The 21961-nt window shown below is 51.4% G+C and overlaps 1 protein-coding gene across 11 annotated transcripts in view; it reads left to right on the top strand.

The window, feature by feature from the left end:
- MAP4 (microtubule associated protein 4) overlaps nt 1-21961 on the top strand; it is a 146519-nt gene that overhangs the window by 49321 nt on the left and 75237 nt on the right. For all 11 annotated transcript variants that reach the window (XM_039726570.1, XM_039726579.1, XM_039726578.1 and 8 more), the window contains one exon: nt 7158-7223. In XM_039726570.1, the coding sequence (XP_039582504.1) occupies nt 7158-7223 (66 nt within the window). The remainder of the gene's footprint in view (nt 1-7157; nt 7224-21961) is intronic.

Here is a 21961-nt window from a genome sequence, read left to right as displayed (position 1 = left end):
AATTTAAATTATTGCTCCTTTGCTTGTGTGCTGTTCCCTCCCTGCCCAGGTGGGAATTGGCACTGGGACCAGGACTGCCTTAATAATTTTATTTGTTTTGTGGCCTTGATCTGTGCTGTGTAGAAGAGGAAAACCTTTGGTAACCTGATGACTTCCTTCAGAAGAAGGTTTCTTTTTTTTTTTACTTTAATGCTGCTGCTCATCAGTGTTGAGGAAGGTGGGATGTGATTGCTCAGAATAAACAGAACCTCCAGGACCATAGCATGGGGAATTCTGCTCTGTTCAAGGCATTTATTTGCTTTGATTAGAAGTGCTTTGGGTGCCTTGTAATACAGAAAATGTAATAACCTTGAATTTTCCATGCTGACACAGTTATTAAATGGCACCAGAGGAGCAGGAGGGATGGGAATGGGCAAAGGGATTATTATAAAACTTGGAACGTGTCTATTATTTATTTCATTTCTATTTTTGTATGCAGAAACAGAGAACCACGAGGACTTGTTAACACCTTGTATGTGATTTGAGGATATTTTAAAGCAATCCCTTGTTGTAGAAAATCCTAAACCATCTCAGCACCAGGATTTCTCAGTGCTAAAATCATTCCACAGTATTGGTGTAAAACACAAGGCCCTTGTGTCCTGGCAGCTGTGTATCCCCAGACATTGCTATTGATACCTGGGGTTTTAGCTTTCTGTTTTTTAGGGCATCACTATCCCAGCTCATTATTCCACATGACTCTAGCACCTTGGGCTGGGGGCAATGAGGCCTTTTGGCTTTGCTCAGGAATTAAAACTCTGTGATAGAGAAAGGCTGGATCCTGTGGGCAGAGCTCAGGCACAAATACTGCGGGGGAAGAAGAGAATTTCAGGAGGAATTCCTTCATGGAAAGGGTTATTAAATACTGGCATGGGCTGCCCAGGGAGGTTGAGAGTTCACATCCCTGGAGGTGCCCCAGGAAGGGCTGGAGGTGGCACTGAGAGCTCTGGGCTGGGGACAAGGTGGGCGTGGGGCACAGCTGGGACTCAGTGGGCTGGGAAGGCTTTTCCAACCTCAGGAACTCAGGGATTCTGGGGTCTCCTGGCTTTTCCAGCCCCTCCTCTCCCCTCTCTGCACTCCCCATCACGGGGCTGCTTGAGCACAACTCGTTTCCTCCTCCGTGGCAAGGAGGGGATGCAGTTTCTCACTCTTGCTTTGGAGATTGGTTTTTCCCTTTTTTGGGAGAGCTGGAGAGCAGTCAGGAGCATGATCTCAATCTTTGGCAAGAGGCAAACGAGACCCTGGTGAGGAGATGGAGAAGTGGCCCTGGGTGGAGCTGTTCAGCTCTCCCACCTTGGACCAGCAGGGAAGGACTAAAGCCTAAAAAGGGTCAGTTACCACAGACCAGGCTCAGGGTTTGGTCCTGGAAAATCTTAATTTCTCTTATTGTTTTTCCCTGAGCTGCTGAGGATACCCTGGGTGCTGAGAATTTCAGATTTTCTGTGTTGAAAGGCACAGACCCTCAGGAGAACACTGCATTTGACCTGAGGCTGTGGAGAAGGCTCCCAAAATGGAATGACAGAACTGGGATTGTGGATGTGGAGTTGGAATAGAAGTGTGTGATATCAGCACTTCAGGGAAAAACAGATACCTCTTTCTTCCATGAAATTTATTTAAGATTTGTAACTGTTTAAAAAGATAGTAAAGTGAATGAGCTTCATTTGTTGAGGCTCCAGAATAAATGAGCTCTGGGTGAGATTTACAGGTCCTAAGGGGGTCTTGGTGCTGCAGTTCCATGTCTGAGTGTACCACCAAGTTTTTGAGCAGTAGCAGAGAGAGTTCCATGTCCCTGGCTCCAGACAGCCTGGCTTCCCTGAGGGAGAGGAGCAGCCTGCAGAGCTCAGGCTTGCAGCCTCCACTCGTTCATTTATTTATGTTAAAAGGCACAAATGTGTTCTGACATCACGGTCTGTGCTCCTGAGATTGTCTTTCCCCAGTCAGAAGAGGTTTAATCCTCCGTCCTGTCAGGCTTTAGCTGCTCCAGCTCTGCTCCAGGGTTTTCTTTTGCTTTTTTCCTAAACCCAGGAGCCAGATGAGGCGAGTTTAATGTTGAGCTGGGCCCCAGCCTGGCTGGGTGAGTACAGAGGGCTGGAGAAGAGCAGGGACCTGTGATGAGCAGTCATTTGGTCACCTACAAATCTGTCCTAGAACAAAGCTTTAATAATAGTTTACTCCCAAAATACCAGGGAGGAATGGGTTTGCTCTTCCTCACACCTGGCTGGACGTGGTAATTTGGCAAATTCTGGGATAATCCCCTTATGACCTTACATAAAAGCAAGGGCTGTGTGCTGCCTGCTTTCCTGAGTGATTCCAAGGCTCTCAGGATCCTCTGGAGCTTCCAGGAAAGTCCTGGAGGCTGCAGCAGCACTTTCCTTCAGGTGCTGATGTGGTGGGGTGATGGAAGGGGTTTCAGGTGGGAGCACATTCCAAGGGAAAGGAAGACACTGGGGTTTAATAATTTACAGCAGAGCTCCTGGGGAGTGTTTCAGTTGAGGTGAGGAGCAGGATTGTCTCTGCAGTGATGGTTACTGGTGGGGAATTGTGTTTCTGGTGAGGAACTGAGCACAGACCAAAGTCCCAGGCCCTGTGCTGGGACGTGGCCTCGTGCTCAGTCCCTGTGTTCTGCATTCTTGCACTGCCCACAGACTCCTTGGTGAGTTTTAACCTTGAACACAGGAATTTTTGGAGGGGGTTGTCCTGATCTGGGCTGGGATGGAGTTGATTTTCTCCACTGGCTGGGGCAGTGCTGTGTTTGGAGGTGGGTGTGGGAATGGTGTTGATAACACACAGGTGGTTTGGTTGTTCCTGAGCCCTGCCTGCTCTGTTTCAAGGGGTTTTTGATTTGCCAGGCTCAGCCAGGGGGCAGGTGCCAGGAAGGTGGGGGGCATGTCCAGGAGAGCTGATCCCACCTGGCCAGAGGGAAATCCCACAGCACAGAACATCCTGCCCAGTATGAACTGGGAGAGATGGCCAGGAGCTGCTGGGGACAGGCTGGGCCTTGGTCAGGGCCTGGTGACCCGGGGGATTGGACACCACTGGTTCCTCTTGGGTTTTATCCACAGGATCAGGGAATTCCTGAGGTTGGAAAAGCCCTCAGAGACTGTAGAGTCCAACCATCCCCAGCACTGCCAAGGCCAGCACTGACCTTGTCCCCAAGTGCCACATCCACAGGGATTTTAAATCCCTGCAGGGATGGGGAGTGCACTATGCCCTGGGCAGCTGTGCCACATCTGGACAGCCCCTTCCAGCAAGGAATTTTCCCAGTTTCCACCCTGAGCCTGCCCTGGCCCAGCCTGAGGCCGTTCCCTCTCCTCCTGTCCCTGTCCCCTGGGATAAGATCCCAAATCCCCCCGGCTGTCCCCTCCTGGCAGGAGCTGTGCAGAGCCACAAGGTGCCCCCTGAGCCTCCTTTTCTCCAGGCTGAGCAATTCCCCTCTCTCTTTTCACTATTATAATTCTATTATTTTATTTCATGTATTAAGCTGTCCTTGAGCCCCTCCCCAGGGGCTGGGGGGGCTCCGTGGGCCCCATTCCCATGGGATTGAGCCCTGCAGGACTCAAACCCTCCTGCCAGGAGGGATGGGCTTGGTTTGACTGAATCGATCCCAGCAGTGGCTCTGGGACCAGGGTGTCACCACGAGGTGGCTCTGCTGGCACTGCTGCCCTGTCCCACAGCTGCAGAGCTGAAACCCCAGGCCAGACTCGGCTCCTTTTGCTTTTCCCTCCCTTCCCACCTGAGGAATACGTGCCTTTGTTCCAGCAGGATTTGCTTTAGCCAAAGGCAGTTCAGACTCTTGATCAGGTATGAAAGGGAAGATGGAGAATGTTCCACACAGCCCAGAGTTCCAGAGGGATCAAAGACAGATCAGCAGAGATGATATTTGCATTTTTATCTCAGATGAGACATTAAACCTTTTCCCTCTCAAAGTCTGTCCAGCTCCATTCCTGCCCCCGAATTGTTACATCACAGAACCCCAGACTGGTTTGGGCTGGAAGGGACCTGAAATCCCATCCAGTGCCACCCCTGCTGTGGCAGGGACACCTCCCCCTGTCCCAGGCTGCTCCAAGCCCTGCTCAGCCTGGCCTGGGCACTGCCAGGGATCCAGGGGCTGCTCTGGTGTGCTGGTTTTGCATCACAAAAGTGATGCCCACCACATCTGGGCACCCTGTGCCAGCCCCTCCCCACCCTGCCAGGAACAATTCCCAATTCCCAATCTCCCATCCATCCCTGCCCTCTGGCAGTGGCAGCCATTCCCTGTGTCCTGTCCCTCCATCCTTGTCCCCAGTCCCTCTGCAGCTCTCCTGGAGCCCCTTCAGGCCCTGCCAGGGCTCTGAGCTCTCCCTGGAGCTTCTCCTCTCCAGGGGAACATTCCCAGCTCTCCCAGCCTGGCTCCAGCCCTGCAGCAGCTCCAGGTCCTTGTGCTGCTGGATCTGGGGCTGGGGCAGCTCTGCAGGTGCTTTTGGGGCAGAATATTGAAAGGAATGAATGGAAGGAGATGACACTGCTTATTTCAGAGTCACCAGCAGGGTCACACTCTGTCCCTCAGTGTTTTCACTCACGTTTTCCTCTCAATGCCAGCATGACAGATAAAACCTGCACGGGCACTTGTGACCCCCAGAGCCCCCCAGAGCCCTCTGTGCCCTCAGGGGTGCCCGGAGCAGGCTGCAGTGCTGCTGGGGACGTGCTGGCCGTGGTGCTGTCCCCTGGGGTCCCCTGGGATTAGGGGCTGCTGGTGGCACTGCCCATTTGCTCCAGATTATCGGTTTAGCCAGCGCTGCCTGAAATTTGTTTATATAAAAACAATCCTTTGATCCACGAGCCAGATGCAAATACTATCTTGTGATTCTGATGAGGATTAGGTAGTTACAACATCTTGACATGGTTTGGGGTTTATGCAATTTGGAATATGAGGGGAGGAGCCCTGGCCCTGGGCAGGTTGCTGGGTGTTTTCACACTGGGGCTTCAGCAAACCAAGCTCAGATTGATTTGCTCCAAAGGCACTGACCTTCAAAGACTTAAAAATAACAACCACTCGTGCTGGCTGGGGTTGGTGTGATGTGACCTGATTTTTCTGGAAGTTTGTCTTCCCAAAAAGCTGGAAGTGTCAAGGGAACCATTTTACCTGCTCTCTGTCCTTCCCAAGGAGAGCCATGGCATTGCTGATCCTTCTGCTGCTGTGGGAGCCCACTGGGGAGGGGTTCAGCCACGTTTGTGGTCAGGTTGAGTCTGGGTTTAATGCGTCAGTAATGGTGGTGGCATCAGAGTCACTGAGGTTGGAAAAGCCCTCCCAGCCCAGTGTGGAAAATTCCAGCCTGTGCCCAATGCCCACCTTGTGGGCACTGAGTGCCACCTGCAGCCCTTCCTTCCTGGGACACCTGCAGGGATGGGCACTCCAAACCTCCCTGGGCAGCCCCTGCCAAGGCCTGAGCCCCCTTTCCATGGGGAGATTCCTCCAGCCTGTGGAACATCCCAGCAGCTCAGTTGCCTGTGCAAGGTGTAAGGAGCAGCTCTGAGAGAAAGGGAATATTCCTTTTATGACAGGATGTGGTCATAGAGGGAATCATGGGGCTGTCCTCTGCAGGGCCAGGAGCTGGACTTGGATGCTCCTTGTGGCTTCCTTCCCACTCAGGAGGTTCCATGATTCTACAGGGCTCAAGAAAATGTGTGGCTCCTTCAGCTGGGCTGAGCTCCCAGGGGATTCAGCAGCTCCTGCATGGAATTCCATGGAATTCCTCAGGGGTCTCACTGCAGAACCTTTGGGCAGCTGTGACTCAGTGGTGTTTAAAGCACACTGACCCTGATTTCAGGGGATCCAGGGGCTGCCAGGACCTCCCCCAGTGTCTGCTTCAGGCCATTCCCCTGTTCCACAGCAGCCCTTGCCCTGCTGAGGAGCAGGTCCAGGGATCCCTGTGCTGTTCCCAGCTCCTCCAGGAGGATGGAGCTGTGTGTTTCTCTGTAAACTGCCAAGTTCATGGGGAGTTTTTGCAGAACACCAGGATGAGGCAGGGATGGAGCTGGAAATGCTTTTCCTTTTGCTTTGCTGAGGGCTGGCTTCAGCCCTGCTGTGTCTGAAGGGCCCTGGTAACGTGGCTGTTACAAAACTGGGGCTCAGGAGGGGCCAGCAGCAGCTCCAGGTGACTGAGTGTGTGTCTCTTCAGGAGAAATCTTTATTATTTATAAAATGAGCATTTCCTCACTGCCAGCAGAGCCGAGGGCCCAGGGAGGAGCTGGTGCTGCTTGTTCTGCTTCCCTAAAACTGCTCAGGGTCATAAAGTCACAGAATCCAGACTGGTTTGGGGTGGAGGGAGCCTTAAGGATCATCCAGTGCCACCCCAGCCGTGGCAGGGACACCTCCCACTGTCCCAGGCTGCTCCAAGCTCTGGCCTTGGGCACTGCCAGGGATCCAGGGGCAGCCACAGCTGCTCTGGGCACCTGTGCCAGGGCGTGCCCACCCTCATTGTATAAAACTTCTTTTATATAATCTGAATGGACCCTCCTGCAGCTGCCAACTGTTCCCCTTGTCCACTGCTGCCAAGTTTCCCAAGTTCAGTCTGTAAATCCTGGTGCTGGTTAAAATTTTGTTCTGACAAAATGGACTCAGTCTCACAGTGATAAGGATTTTCTGTGCTGGTTTTTGGAACTGGTGATCTCCCACCCTGACCACCCTCCTCTAAACCTCCCCTGATCCCTGCTTTAGCAATATTTGATGTTTCAGGAGGAATTTCTCCATGGAAATTTCTCCCCAGGCCTTGGAACTGCCCAGGAAGGTTTGGAGTGCCCATCCCTGGAGGTGTCCCAGGAACTCCTGGAGGTGGCACTCAGAGCTCTGGGCTGGGGACAAGGAGGGGATCAGGCACAAACTGGGAGTGATGATCCCAGAGGGCTTTTCCAGCCTCAGTGATCCTGGGATTCTGTGAGTGTGCTCAGGGCTGGAACTGATAATTCCTTCTGCTGGTTTTAGGATCACCCCCAGGTGACAAGGTGGGCATCCATCAAAGCCTGGGCTCCATCTTGGAGCTCTTTTCCACCCTCAGTGATGGTGCAGCTGCACAGAGCTGTGCTCAGGGCCTGGATTGGGATGAGTTGCAGGCAGTGTTAACCCCTGTGTTGATCCCTTGCAGATTCCTCAGCCTCGGGGCCCACGGTGGTGGAGAACGGTGACCACGGGCTGCAGGACCACCACACAGGTACGTGCTGCAGCTCTGCCCTGGGCCACATCCCCTGCCCTGCACTGCTCACTCCTCCCAGGGGGCTGGGCTTGCCTTTGGAGAGCCCTCAAAGAATGGGCAACAAAACAGAGCTTCAGTTTCTTGGGGGTTTGAAAGGTTTGGTTCAAACCTTGTTCTGAAGGTGTGCTGTTCTCAATCGTGGGCAGTGCTGGGAAGGCAGCTGATAAAAATGGCTTTGGAACTGTCCCCTGTCCTGTCACTTCCCTGTGACCCACAGTGGTTTTTCCCACATTCCCCATCCTTTGGAGCAGTTTTTATTCTCTGCCATGACCCAGCTGTGTCCTCCAGCCCAAGCCTCCCCTGCATGGGCACGTCCCCAACCTGCTCCAGCAGTGGCACAGGTGCCACCGAGCCTTGGGGACCTTTTGCCATGGCACCAGGGTGGTTCTGACTGTGATGGAAGTGGATGAACATTGCAGGCTTGTGCAGAACCTGGAAAAGAATGGAGCCTTGCAGTCAGGCTGAGGTGCTGAGGTTGCTCCTGGTTTAGTGAGCTCTGCTTCCCTTCCCCTTGAGCCTCTGCTGGGAACTGGGGTTCCCACCAAACTCCAGCCCATCCTTTCCCTTTTGTCACAAGGGTTTTGGCTGTGGGGCCTCTCTCTTTTCTTGGGATGGATGTTGGAGGACTTCCCTTGGTCTCCCTGGGGGTGATCCCAGCTCCAGATCTTTGCTGAGGTTGGCTGGGTGTCCCAGTGTTACCCCTCCTAATCCAGAGGAGCAGCCCCGAGTTAAAAAGCAATTCAGGAAATAATGATGAGCATTTGGGGGATGGGGGTGAATTAAAACACCTCTTTGTGTTCATTCTCTTCAGGATTTTAGAGTTTGGTTTAGTGTGAGTTTCATGTCCTTAGTGAGGATTGGAATAGAAAAATTGATCTTTGTGCTTCATTTGCCATTGGAAAGCTGGTCAAAAGGAAGTTGTGCATCTTCTATAATTCAGTATAAACTGAAATTAAGAATGCTTCTGAACCTTCCTTAGGATATTCCCTCCCTCTTGTTTAATACTTCTAACTAAATGAGATAGAAATGCAATCAGATTTATGGTCTGAATAATTAAAGGCATCAGGATTTTTGTATTGAACTTCTGGCTTCTGTTTAAAAAATTCTTTGTTATTTGCCTCACTCTTGCTTTGTGGAGGTTTAACTCTTCACACTAAATGTTAACAACTTTGATCAAAGATACTTTTATGTGTCTGGAGCTTTTTAATTTATTAATATGTTCCCTCTTTGTGGGGTAGAGTTGATTTTTTTTCCTTCTCTTGTTCAAGTCTGTCTAAAAGTGACATCAAAGTGGCAGAGCAGGGTGTCAGGATGAGGAGCTGTGGCCATCAACTTAATTAGGTTTGCCAGAGCAACACAAGATCTACATGACACAATTCCTTCATGGCCTCTTTCCCTGCCCCCTCCCTTGTGGGATGCCTGCCCTGGCCTGGCTCTCCATGGGAGGGACGGGAGAAATGCTGAATTTCTGCAGGGATCTGCAGAATGGATGCTCCCAGTGTTACCCCTCCTAATCCAGAGGAGCAGCCCCGAGTTAAAAAGCAGTTCAGGAAAGAATGATGAGCATTTGGGAGATGGGGGTGAATTAAAGCACTTCTGTGTGTTCATTCTCTTCAGGATTTTAGAGTTTGGTTTAGTGTGAGTGAGTTTTGTGTCCTTAGTGAGGATGGGGGATCCTCTGGGCATGGCCTTGGGCAGGATCTGCCCCCACACCACAGAGGTGCTGCTGCCCAGAGCCTGCATCCCTGCCTCTGAACCACCTCTGCTCTGGGGCTTTCTTCTCAGCAGGATCCATTCCCTGTGGAAGCTGAAATGATTCTTAGGGATGTGGAATCCCAGGGCAGAGAAGTGGAGCAGCCAGGAGAGGAGTGAGGCAGGTGATGCTCAGGCAAACCAGCTTGCTGCTACAAAAAGCAGTGTTAAAAGCTGGTTAAAAGCTTTAAAAAGCAGAGCTGGGTTTGAGCTGATTCTGGTTAAAAGCTTTAAAAAGCAGAGCTGGGTTTGAGTTGATTCTGGTTAAAAGCTTTAAAAAGCAGAGCTGGGTTTGAGTTGATTCTGGTTAAAAGCTTTATAAAGCAGAGCTGGGTTTGAGTTGATTCTGGTTAAAAGCTTTAAAAAGCAGAGCTGGGTTTGAGTTGATTCTGGTTAAAAGCTTTAAAAAGCAGAGCTGGGTTTAAGTTGATTCTGAAACACTCCAAGGAAAAGAGGTCGTTCAGCTGTTTGCACATGCCAGTGTGGATCTCTCTGGGCTGGAGCTCAAGAAGCACTGCTGGATGGTTCCCTTCACTCATCACATCAAACAAGGTGATGATTGACCTTGTTTTATTACATGCAGCATCTCTGCAGCCCTGTGGGTGTGTCTGCAGAGCTGGCATCAGCCAGGCCCGAGCTCCTGGCACTCCTTGGCACCCCCAGGCTCCCTCAGTGCAGCAGCTGGCAGGGACCCAAACCTCTCCAGCTCGGGGCCAGCCCCTCCATGGAGCCTTGGATTCCTTTCACTGGGCAGGGCTGTGCCCAAAGCCTGCTCAGGGCTGTGCCTAGGCCAGGCTTTGGGCAGGGAGAGCCTGGCAGCTCGTGCCAAGGGCTCAGTGCTGGGCAGGCTGAGCCCAGCGTGGCCCTGTGGGGTTTGGTTTTGGGAAGTGCAGAGCTGCAGAGGGGAGCTCTGGGTGCTGGGCACATCCCCTGCAGTCCTGCTGCTGATCCTGCTCTTCCTTAAAAGGAGAAATGGAGAGGCTGGAGCAGCATTCCCAGGGGTGCAGGGCTGGGAGCAGGGAATTCAGTGGTGCTCTGGAATCCCTGCTGGGGGAGGCAGCTCACTGCTCACCTCCACTAGGCCAAGGCCAGGGAGGGCTTAGTCAAACCACCAGCAGGTTTGGAACCAAGAATTCATGTGTAATTTACAATTTGTAACTCTTCATTGTGGGATATTTGCCTAGAGTTCAAAGGAAATATGTATTTAAAAATAAAAGCCCACCAAATTTCTGGGATGAAATCCATCCAGGATGGTTGATCTGGATGTGCCTCTCGCCCAAGGTGCTGCCCATGCTCTTGCTGGCAGGTGAGAAGCTCCCTGGGGCAGTATCCCTGCTGGCTGCTCATCCTTCCCCTGGCTGGCCTTTCCCTCCAGGCAGCCTGCTGGCAGTTCTGGGGCTCCCACAGAAATACTCAGCTTCCAGTGCAAGCTGTGCTCCTGGGGTGTGGTGGCAGGGGACAGCCCCCCTGGGAGCAGAGCTGTGTGGGTGGCAGAGCTGCTGGCTGCCCTGGTGAGTGTTGGTGTTGAGCAGTGTGCTCCATGTGATGTTTACTAATCACTTGCGCTTTCTTGCCCCCTTCCCCATCCCCTTTCCCTCTCCTACTTCTTTTCCTCTCTTCTATTTTCTCCTCCTAGAAGCCTAGACTGTCTCCTAACATGGGGCTGCCACTGACACGAGACCAGTGTCCTTTTCTACCTGCCATTACACTTCTAAAATCTGCAGCATTTTACAGAGCTCTTGCTTTACCTCCTTGGACTTGGCTGTAGAAGAACCAAAGGGTGGCTCCATCCTGCTCCTCCTCCCTGTGCTCTGCAGTGCTTGTTGAAACCTTCCTCTCTCTGTGTAAGCACAAAAGTGCACCCTGCTCTGGAACTGCACTGTGCCTCTGGTTTGAAATCACCACCACAGCTCCATTTTTGCTTTGATCACCTTGAAATTTAATTTCTCTCCGTTTTCATGGTGCTCGATAAGAGAAGGTTTGACATTTCCACTTGTGCTTCCATAGTGGATGGGTCCACCATGACTGCAGCTCCCTTCCCTTGTCCCCACACTCACCACAGCCTTTCAGAGTACCTGCCTTGCTCCTTGCTGCTTGGAAACCCTCTCCCATGGGTTCTGGTCTGTAATAATGTTGTTTTTTGGGGTGGTTCAGATAATTTTAGCACTTGGTAGACTTGAGAAACAGAAAACCAAGAGTCCTGAGGTACAGGTGGATCAGCTCTGGTGTCTGAGGGGTGCATTTTGGGGTCCAAGCCCTTGCCATAAGTGGGGAGTATGAAGGAAAGCTGCTGCCCCAAATTCCTGCCTTAGGGAGTGGCTTTGCTGTCACACTCCTTCCCAAAAACCCTGGAAGTAAGGAAGGAAATTGCCTTTTTTAACTTCACACCTTCCTGTGGGGAATGACAGCCTTGGATGGAGTTTTACCTGCCACGAGAAATAATCTGTCCCTGCTAAAAGTGGGGGAAACAGAAGCACTGAGTTGTGATATTGTGCTGAAATAATCCTGACAATTTCCAGCAGCACCAGAAGGAACTGCCTGGTTTAACCTAAACCAGAGCTACAGGAGCCTGTCCAGTGGGATTCCCACTGCCCCACAGAGGTGCAAAGCTTTCCAAAGACAAAAATGCTGATTTTTCCATCATAGATGAAACCAAGCATGAAAGGAGGAGATAATTAGAGAGGGAAAGCAGGGTTTAACCTGAGGCAGGCTCAGCCTGGCTTGGGAGGTGAGGGACTCTGTTGGGTGAGGAGAATCCTGTGCTGTAGCTCAGGGTACTTGGCCTGCCACGCCTGATGGAAGGGATTTAGTTGAACCCAAATCCAGGATGAGGCTGAACTGCCCAAAACAAGATCTAAGAGCTTCACCTGCCTAAAAATGGCATTTCCTCGTCGTGAGGGCAGTGCCTGGCAGCTGCCCGGGGTGCCCACTGCAGCCCTGTGCTGCTGCAGGCAGGACTGAGGGGCTCTCCCAGCTGGAGTGGGCACTGCCAGGGCTGTGCCAGTGCCAGCAGAGCAGCTTGGGGCATCTCCCCCAGCCGAGGCAGCCTTGCTTTGCTGTCTGTCCCCAGGGAGACCTGACATGCTCCCGGCAGGGTGGCAGTGCCAGCGCTGAGTCACAGCCTGGCCACTGCACCGGAGCAGGACCTGGCACTTCTCTCCCCATTTTGGTGCCAATTTACCCCTCTGTGCCCCCCCCTGAGGCCTCCTTAGGGGTTTCTCCTCCCTGGTGCACAGTTGTTTCTGGGATAACTCCAGGTCCTGGAGCCCCAAACTGGGCTCTTGCTTCCCACCCCATGAATTTCACAGCATCATTCAAGCTGGGAAAGACCTGAGATCAGTTCCAACCTGTGAGTCCTTCATCTGCTTTCCTTTGGGTTTTTGGTGTCTGTGGCCATAAAAGGAGATTCTTGCCTTCTTGGCTTTCTTTTGAAAGATTTTTCATAGCTGTTTTTATTTTTTTTAATGTGATTTTGAAGCAAGGCAGCATCACTTTAACTTGGCTCCTCAATTGTTCTTTCTCACCTTTTGCCTTAAGTGGGCTTAACTCTTGTGCCCTAGAAGTAGAGAATAAATAACATAAGCCTGGTGTCTGAGGGGTGCATTTTGGGGTACCAGCCCTTGCCATAACTGGGAGTATGAAGGAAAGCAGCCAGCCCCAAATTCCTGCCTTAGGGAGTGGCTTTGCTGTCACACTCCTTCCCAAAAACCCTGGAAGTAAGGAAGGAAATTTCAGATTGAAATATGGAATATTTTCAGATTAAATTATGGAAGGTTTCAGGTACCTGAATATGAGACTTTGCCCACTCCCACAGATGTTTTACTTTAATGAAAGGTAAAAATGTTTTAAAAGTCTTGGCTAGAGGGACTTGTAGAGGAGTTTGGGAGCAGCTGCCCATCCTGGCACCCCAGTGGGTGGGATGGGGCTGGGCAGGGCAGGGGCAGCTCCTCCAGCCCCTGCTGCAAACATGGATCACCCATCCCATGCCACCCATGCTCCCAGCCATGTTTGTACCCCCGTGGCTCATTTGTAGTGCCATGGGGTCACTGGTGTGACAGCAGGGGGGCTGTGGGCACAGGGGGCTGTGGGCACAGGGGGCTGTGGGCACAGGGGGCTGTGCTCTGGGGCTGGGTGATGTTCCTGCAGCCCTGACCCCAAGCTCTGGGTGGGATCCCAGGGGATGTAGGGAATGGGGGTCTGTGCAGAGTGCTGGAGCTCCTGTCCCTCCTGGAAGCATCCCAGGGAGCTGGGTGAGGGGTCCTGCCAGGAGCAGGGGGCACAGGAGTGGTCTGTGCCCAGGTGCCCTGCTCCCCTGCAGCCCTGGAGTGCTGCTGTAGCTGTGCTGTGCTCTAACCCCCTGTGCTTGCACACTGTCTGTTGTCACTGCTGCTGCTGAGTTGTGAATTGCAATGCTCTGTACCACGTGAAGCTGTAACTGCTGTGCAATAAATGTCCCTAATAAACATCTCAAACTAACCCCTCCCGAGTTGTTGTGTGCTGGGAGTCTCTGGGGTCCTGCTGCCAGCCCAGGGCTGATTCCTGCAGGGGATGGGCTGGCTCTGCTGCTCTGGAGGCACTGCTGCGAGGGGATGTGCCTGCAGCTGGAATCCTCCTGGCAGGGTTGGAAACCTGTCCCTCAAAGACAGGGGTGTTCCACTCTGTCCCACCCCTCATCCTGGTCCCCAGACTGGGATTTGCTGGGTGGAGCACGTGGTGGGTGGATGGTCACACTCAGTGGTGTCAGTGCAGAGCAGTGACAAAAGGGACACTTGGGGTGGCACCAGCACTGCCCAGCCTCCCTGGCAGTGGGGCTGGGGCACCCTGGGCACTCTGCTGGTGACACCGAGCTCTGGTGCTGGCACAGCTGCAGGGAGGGGATGGGGCACCCCCAGGGACCTAAGGAGGCTCCCTGGAGCAGGGGCTGGGCACTGCCAAAGGAATAAACCAGGATTTATTAAAAGACTTCAAAGGATGCACCTTGGGCAGGGCAAGAGCCTGGCTGAGGCTGCACCCAGGATGGACTCTGGGTCAGGAGTTGTCATATTTTTGTAAGTTTTGGTCCATTTCCATATTGGGGTTAATTAGTGGATTACAGCTCCAGGTTCTGCAGTCCCATCCTCCCAGATTGCTCTCCTCAATTCACTCTTTGCACTTCTTGGGCCTGAAGCTGCAATGGTGTTCTTGGTCCTGGGGCTGGAAAATGGTTGTTCTGTCTAATTAAACTATGAGGAGAACTTACTAACACTTTATATGAAGTTCAGAGTATAATATTATTATTATTAATAATGATAATAATAATGATGATGATAATAATAATAACAACAATAATATAATAAGAATAATTTTATTTTATATATACATATATATATATACACACACAAATATATATATACTAATATATACAGAATCTGGAAAATATGGAATCTAGAACTTCAGGCATCAGGCCAGCCTGAAGAGGTGGGGCTGTGCCAACCTCAGGCCATGGGCAAAGTTCTGCACCTGGGCTGGGACAATCCCAAGCACAAATCCAGGCTGGGAATGAAGGGATGGAGAGCCCTTAGGACAAAGATTTGTGGGAGAAAAACATTTAAAAATCCCCTCAGCCCAAACAAAAAACCCAACAAAATCATCCAAAATCTGTTTCTTCTGTGTAGCATTTTGTAACTAGGACAGCTACAGGTGTGTTCTTCTAATTAGAAACTTTTCTACTGGCTTTGCTCTTTTACCTGCCTGTGTATTTCCCTCTTGGTGCAAGTTTTTTTGTACAGAGGCTTTAATCCTTCCTGGGCTTCAGGCAGAGCTGTTCAGGCTCTCAGAGGGGCTGCATCCAGCCATGCTCACTGCTGGGGAGTTGTTTCCTGTGGCTCCAGTCTAAAAACAGCAGCCAAGTGAATAATTCAGCAGCTCTGCTGGGTTCCTCCTGACTCAGAGTTTGTGTGAGTCTCCCTGGGCTTTGGGGTGGTTGTTTTGGGGGGAAGGGGATGTGACAGCTGGGGGGGACAGAGGCCCTTCCAGGGAATGTGGAGCTCCCGGAGTGGGGGATGAGGGGTTTTTTCCTGCTGCTCTTTCAGATGAGGAATTTGTGGCTTCCTACGGCTCAGGAGCTGAGCAGCTGCACAGTCTCAGCTCCTGAGCTACTCCTGAGGTTTTCAAAGAGCATAAAGACATTTCCCAGGTGTTGAAGTGCTGGTAAACACTGGGGATAACAGACAGAGCAGCTGGGGCTGCCCCTGGATCCCTGGAAATGTCCCAGGCCAGGCTGGACAGGGCTTGGAGCAGCCTGGGACAGTGGGAGGTGTCCCTGCCATGGCAGGGGTGGGACAGGACGAGCTCAAGATCCTTTCCAGCCCAAACCATCCTGGAGTTGTGGGATCTGTGGTGTCAGGGTGTGGAGAAACAGCTCTGGGATGAGGGCTGGAGAAGCTGGGGGTGAGGGTGCAGGTGTCTCTGTGCTGTCCCAGTGTCACCGTGTGTCCCCACAGGGCTGGGAGTGTCGGAGCTGCTGCAGCCCTGGGAATGCTCTGGGAATTCCTCTGGGGGCTACAAGGAAAAGCAGAGACCTTTTCTGCCTACAAAATACTGATTTCATGCTGGTTCTCTCTCACATGGTGCTTCCCCACCAACCTGCTGCTTGGCTTTTTTTTTTTCTTTGTTTCAGCCTTTGCTTCAGAGGTGGGATGTCCCTGGCTTGGCTCATTGAATAGGAAATTAAAAGGATTATAATGAAGTCATACATATGTCGAGAAGTCTATTAAAAGCTTAACAGGGAGGCTTAGAGAGGTTTAAAAACTGGGAATACAAGCCCTTTCTGTTTTGCAGCGTGCTCAGGAGTTGTTCTAGCAAGGATCTGACAGCTGGGTGAATTAATGGGGTCCTCCAAGGCCTGAATTTCCTGAGCAAGTAGCGGGGACTTAAAATATTCAAGCCATGAACTTTGGAGCTTGTAATTTGAATTTAATGTGTTGTTAGTGCACTTAAAGCACCTTGTCTGGGGAGGTGCTGCAGAACTGTGCAGGCTGGGACCTCCTGGAGAATGTGAACCCTTTTCTCTGCCCATCCTTTGAGCTCGTCAGCCTTCACACTAAATTGACTTGTCATTTCTCTGAACCGTGTTTCTGTGGGTCTGGAATGTTTCTGGGCACATAATGAGGCAGCCTTTTTAAACTCGTGGTGTTTTCAGCAGGGTTTGAGGTAGGTAGGAGAGAGAGACTCAGTGCTGCAGACAGGGGCTAGCTGACCCTCACTGCTCCTCATCCAGAGCCCTGCTCTTGTCCTGCCATTACATCCCCTAATTTGCCTTTAATTTGTCTCTCTGGAACTTCACTGCACCTTTAAAAGATGCCTTTTCCCTCCTTCTTCAGTGCTTAAAACATCATGTTTATTCCCTTGCTTATTCCAGTAGCTTGTGGGGAGTCTTTGCAGGGATCCTTCAGATTAAACGTAGGGAATTTCAATGAGAGGCTTGTCAAAGGAAGATAAACAGCAGCACTGTAAAAGACACAAAAATTTAAGCAGTCTAAACCCTTTCTCATCACCTTTTTGCTAGGTGGGGTTCATGGTTTGCCTTCACAGTGGGAGTTAATCTCTGCCTTCGATCACTTGGGTAAATATTGAAATATTTGCCTTGGAGCTGTCAGGATGAGCCCAGGATCAGCTCCTGGGCTGGCAGCACAAAGAGCAGGGATGAACTCTGCAGGGCTGCAGCCAGCTCCATCTGCAGGGCTGGGAGGAGGTCTGGGAGCTGCTGGATCCCACTCCCAGCAGGAGCTCCATCAGAACAGCTCCTCAGCAGCACCTGCAGCAAGGTGGGGCTGGGCCTGGAGAGCTGCTCCCCTCCCACCTGGCGCTGCCTTTTCAGCTTCCCCTGCCCACCTTTTATTCCTCCTCCAGAGCTGGGGTTCTGCTTGTAAGAAGGGATTTGATGGGGGTTTATCCTGCTTACAAAACCATGGGGGAGAGTCGTGTGCTGGGGTGGCTTTGCGAGGTCGTGTGACCCTGGTAAATCCAACCTGGGGATAGGAAACTTCCCTAATCCTGCCTCTGCTCGTGGCTCCCTCGGAGGCCTGAGCTCTTTAATCTTCTTCCACTTCAGTCCCATCACTGCAAATAGGGTAAGGCTGATTATATTGTGCATTTTATCTTTTCTAGCTGCACCCCAGCTGTTGTTATCGAGCGTTCTCGTTTCGGGGTGGGTTGGCACCGGGGTAATCTTGGATTAATGGGGCCTTTTTTTTTTTTTTTTTTTTTTTTTTTGGAAAAGGAAAATTTTGTAGTTAAGGAGCTCTTTGGTGGTTGGGACTTAGAGCAGATCTACACCTCTACACCTTGGAGCAAGGGCAGTTTGGAGTGGCTGAGCAAAGGGAAGCTCAGAAATGCTGAGCAAGGCTGTGGTGCCTCCTCATTAAACCCCACAGAACTGCTCTCCCTGGAGAGAGCTTTGGACAACTTCAGCTCTCTTAGTCCTGCATGAGCAAGTCCCTAAATAGAAATTACATGGATCCTCAGCAGTAATCTCCCCTTTTTGGTGCAATTTCTGCAGCTGGTTTCCAGCTCTGACCCATGAAATACTGAGCACACCTTGTGTGCAGTTGGTGTGTCTGAAGCACTCTGGCTTTTGGCAAGTGTGGCATAAAACCTTCCTGAATTCCTGCTGAGTATCAGAGCAGGAAAGCTTTGCTGCTTTCTGGAGTTCCAAAACTGACATAATGTGTGAGAGATGCTCAGGATCCTCACCCTCTCCTGGCCCAGGGAGCTGTGCCCGATCCCTTTGGAACATTTTCCTCTCCCGTGGGATAAAGCTGCAAGGCAGGCTCACCCTGCCCTTGGAGGTGGTGCTAAATGCTGGCCTGGATGATTTTTCTAAGTATGTGCTCCTGATTTTCCATTTGGTGGGTAAATGCTGACCTCAGCATGGCAGAGCTCTCCCTCCTCGCCTGGAGCTGCTCCTTCCCCAGGTGGGATTGGGATTTCTGGGTGTTGGAGGAGGAGGCTTTTCCCACAAAGCTGTCCCTTCATTCTGGCACCAGTGGAAGGCAGAGGAAGCCCCTTCCTGGAGGTGACCAGGCAGGATCCCTGCTTCTCTTGGCATTAATCAATGGCTGCTAAACAGGGCAGGATTAACAGTTCTGGAACTTCTGGGCTCTGGCTGTTTCTGTGGACAGTTGATGCTGGAGGCACCTCTGGAATTAGAAGTGACTTAGCAAGGCACAGAAGTGACAGGAGACTGCAGGACACAAGCAAAACACAGTTCACCACCCCCCAAAAAATGTCTGGGAGGGATGTTTGATTTTTGTTCTGTCACGTAACTGAGGATGCTGTTTAACCTTCTTCCTTGCACTGAGAGCTCACTGCATCTGACTGAATGATGGAATTGTTGAGCTTGGAAAAGAGCTCCAAGGTCACTGAGTCCCAGCTGTGCCCAAACTGTCCCCAGCCCAAAGCACTGAGTGACACCTGCAGGGATGGGCCCTCCAAACCTCCCTGGGCAGTGCCAAGGCCTGAGCACCTTTCCATGGGGAAATTCCTGCTGGTGTCCACCCTGAGTCTGCCCTGGCCCGTCCTGAGGCCATTTCCCCTTGTCCTGTCCCTGTCCCCCTGGCTGTCCCCTCCTGGCAGGGGCTGTGGGGCTGCAGAGGTTTGGTCTGTCTCTTCTCAAAGAGAATGTCCTGTGGCTCTCTGTGACAAGTTCAGCCTGTGCAGGGCCAGGATGACCCTCGTGGGTCCCTTCCAGCTCAGGATATTCTGTGATTCTGTGAAATTGGGGTTTTCTGTGCCCTCAGTTTAGTCTGGCTTCCTGAGAAACCAGCCTGGCCAAACTCACTGTCTTCCCCTGTTCTTCCTGAACTGCTGGGGATCAGCAGTGACTTGGATTTCAGAGGGTTGGGACTTCCCTCAGAGATGACTGAAGGACTGAGAACAACCTTTCATTCTCCTGGAGTCCTTTTTTACCCGTGCAGGTTAAAGCTGACCGTGTTGTGTGGCTGTTCCCCAGCCCCAGGAGGAAATCTGGGTGGTCACAGTGAGTCAGTGGAAGGCTGGGGGCAGAGCTCAGGTTTCCTGAGCCAACCATGAAAATTGCTGCTTCCCAAGGCAGCCCTGGCAGTGGGAGCAGCAGGAGCAGGGCTGTGGCAGTGTTGGCCAGCAGGACACTGGTGGCTCAGGCTGAGTGGCCCTGGGACATTCCCTGTTCATGGAGTTGCCACAGGGGAGGGGATGGAGGGGTCTGGCTCTTGGGATGCCCCCAGTTCTGCATTTATTGGAGCCCAGCTTTTTGTGCTTCCAAATCTCCATCCCAGTGGGGCTGGGGGCTAGAATCTGCCAAGAGAAATCATAAAATCAGAATATCCTGGATTGGGAGGGAAACCCAGGGACCATCCAGCTCCAGGGAGGTTCTGGTCACTGGGCAGCAGCATCTGGTCTGTTCCTCCAGCACACACAGGTGACAGAAGCTGGGCTGCTCAGCTGGGTCCATGTGCAGGCTGAATATTTACTCTGAGAAAAGGTACTTTTATCTTCATTTCATCAGAAGTTTTGGATTTCTAGGATTAAAAATGAAAACATTGAGCAATGGTTGTTTTGGATCCTCGATCTTCACACTCTAATAACTGGTTATGTTCCTCCAGGAAGAGAATTCCCCTTTTGACATTGCCTTGCCACTTGTCACTTAGCCAACTCTTTATTTACCTTTGTGTCATTTCCTTGTGTCTCCACTTTCCCTAACATTTCCCCTGGCTACAGATAAAAATACTTTTGCTTTCAGCTTCCTCAAGCCTTCCATGCTTTGCCTGGGAAATCTGTGATGTTCCATCTCCTACATTAACACTCTCCAGCTTGTCAGTGATGCAAACAGCTCTTTCAAAATGTCACTCATGGGCAGGTTTGCAAGATTTTAGGGGCTCCATGTCTCAATTTTACAACAAAAATTACTGAGTCTGCTAAAAAGAAAAAAAATCTGCAGTTTTGTGTGCATCACTGAAAGTTTCAGGTAGTTTTTGGCAGCTCTGTATTCTACCAAAGACAATCTCAGATTCAATAGGAATGGGAACCTGATAATCACAGAAAGATCCAAATTAGAGTTGCCCCATTTTGTAGCTGAGAGTTGAGGGAGATGAGATTTACCAGGCCAGACTTTCATCCAAAACCACATAAATATAAATATAAATGAGCAGATGAGAGGTTTCAGCTGGCAGTTGTGTTTCCTGTGGTGATTTTGGAATTGCTGGTCACAGGGGTCACATCAGATTTTTACCTTCTGAGTCTTGTGCTGCTTTTCTGTCTCAGGGGTGTCTCCTGTACTGCTAAAATCAGGTTTCAGCATTAAAACCTCTGTTAATTGAAGGCAACTAAAGGTTCAGCAGGGCCTGAAAGGCTCCAGGAGAGCTGGAGAGGGACTGGGGACAGGGGATGGAGGGACAGGGCACAGGGAATGGCTCCCACTGCCAGGTGGGATATTGGGAAGGAATTCCTGGCTGGGAGGATGGGGAGGGGCTGGGATGGAATTCCCAGAGCAGCTGTGGCTGCCCCTGGATCCCTGGAGTGTCCAAGGCCAGGCTGGACAGGGCTTGGAGCACCTGGGATGGTGGAAGTGTCCCTGCCCAGGTGGCACAGGATGATCCTGAAGGTCCCTCCTCACCCAAACCATTCAGGGACTCTGTTCTCAAGGCTCATCTGTTTGGTGCTGAATTCCAGTTCCAAGCCATACCCCAAAGGGACCTGGAGGGCAGGAATTGGGGGTTTTGTCCCCTGTTGGTGTCCTCTGGAGTCCCCCAAGCTGCCCTGTGCCCTGTCCCTTCCTGCAGCCTGTCCCTGTCCCAGCGGCGCCTCAGGCACCGCCTCGTCCCCCCTGGGCACGGGGCTGGCTTTGAAGGTGACACTCTGTGTGCTCTGCCGTGCTGTCCCCAAGCCCAGCCCGAGCCAGGGGACACGTCTGGGCTGGCTGAGCCCTGCAGGGTGAGCAGGGCTGGGAGCAGCTCCCAGAACCCTGGAAATGTCCTCTCGTGTCACCGTCAAAGCGCGGCGCCGCCCGCGCTGTCAGCTCCATCTAGGTGAGACAGTTCAGTCCCAGAGCACAGATCTGGGCAATAATTCACTTTCTTTATCCTTCCATCCCATGTCCGTGGTGCTCAGGTGGGATCTCCCATGGAACAGCCCTGCTTTCAGGTGAGCTGCTCCCTCAGATGCCAGGTTGAGTCTCTCAGGGCTCGTTCACAGGAATGAAAGCATTTTATTTTCTAGGAAATAGGAAAATAAAATTGGCAGGATTTATTTCAAAACATCAGAAACTCCTTAGTGAGGAATTAAAGAATTCCTAGAAAACTGGCTGTCTCTCTGCAGGGCTGTAAATTAGAATGATTTCAAAAGAGCACAGACAGCGTGTCATCTTCCTCATTCTCAAGCAGAAGCTGCCTGAATAAACAGTAATAGAATTGTAGATTCTTCTGGTATTATGTAAATGGCTTCATGCTTTGATGTCCTTCGTGTCATTAGTTTGACACTAGCTGGAATTAATGGCCATAAAACTCTATTACAAATGTGGCAGAGAGATTTCTCCTGACTGCTTCTGATGCCTCCTGTGAGCTCGCTGCCTGTGCCACGGGATTGGGAAAGCTGAAAGTAGGTCAGGGTGATGTGTGTGAGCAGGGATGCTGGAATCACAGCCACAAACAAACAGCACTGAGTGCTGAAGGGAAATCTGCTATTTTAAGCCCTTATTTCCATTATCAGCATCTCATTCTGCACAACAAGCATGTGGGGGGGTGTTGGGGCCGTGCACCCACAGATGGGATCCAGGAAGGAGGAGATAAAATACAAATGAGTGTATAGAGATGTATGTGTGTGTATGTGTGTGTTTCAAGGGTGACAGTAAATACTGTCACTTCTGAATGGCTCCTCTCCATCTCATGTGAGGCAGAGTGAAAGTGCCAAAATATGTAGGTCAAAAGAAA

The sequence above is a fragment of the Passer montanus genome, unplaced genomic scaffold, assembly GCF_014805655.1.
Source record: "Passer montanus isolate IOZ18808 unplaced genomic scaffold, ASM1480565v1 scaffold59, whole genome shotgun sequence".
NCBI lineage: Eukaryota > Metazoa > Chordata > Aves > Passeriformes > Passeridae > Passer > Passer montanus.
Note: the sequence above shows the minus strand (reverse complement) of the source record. Positions and strands in the feature narration are given on the sequence as shown.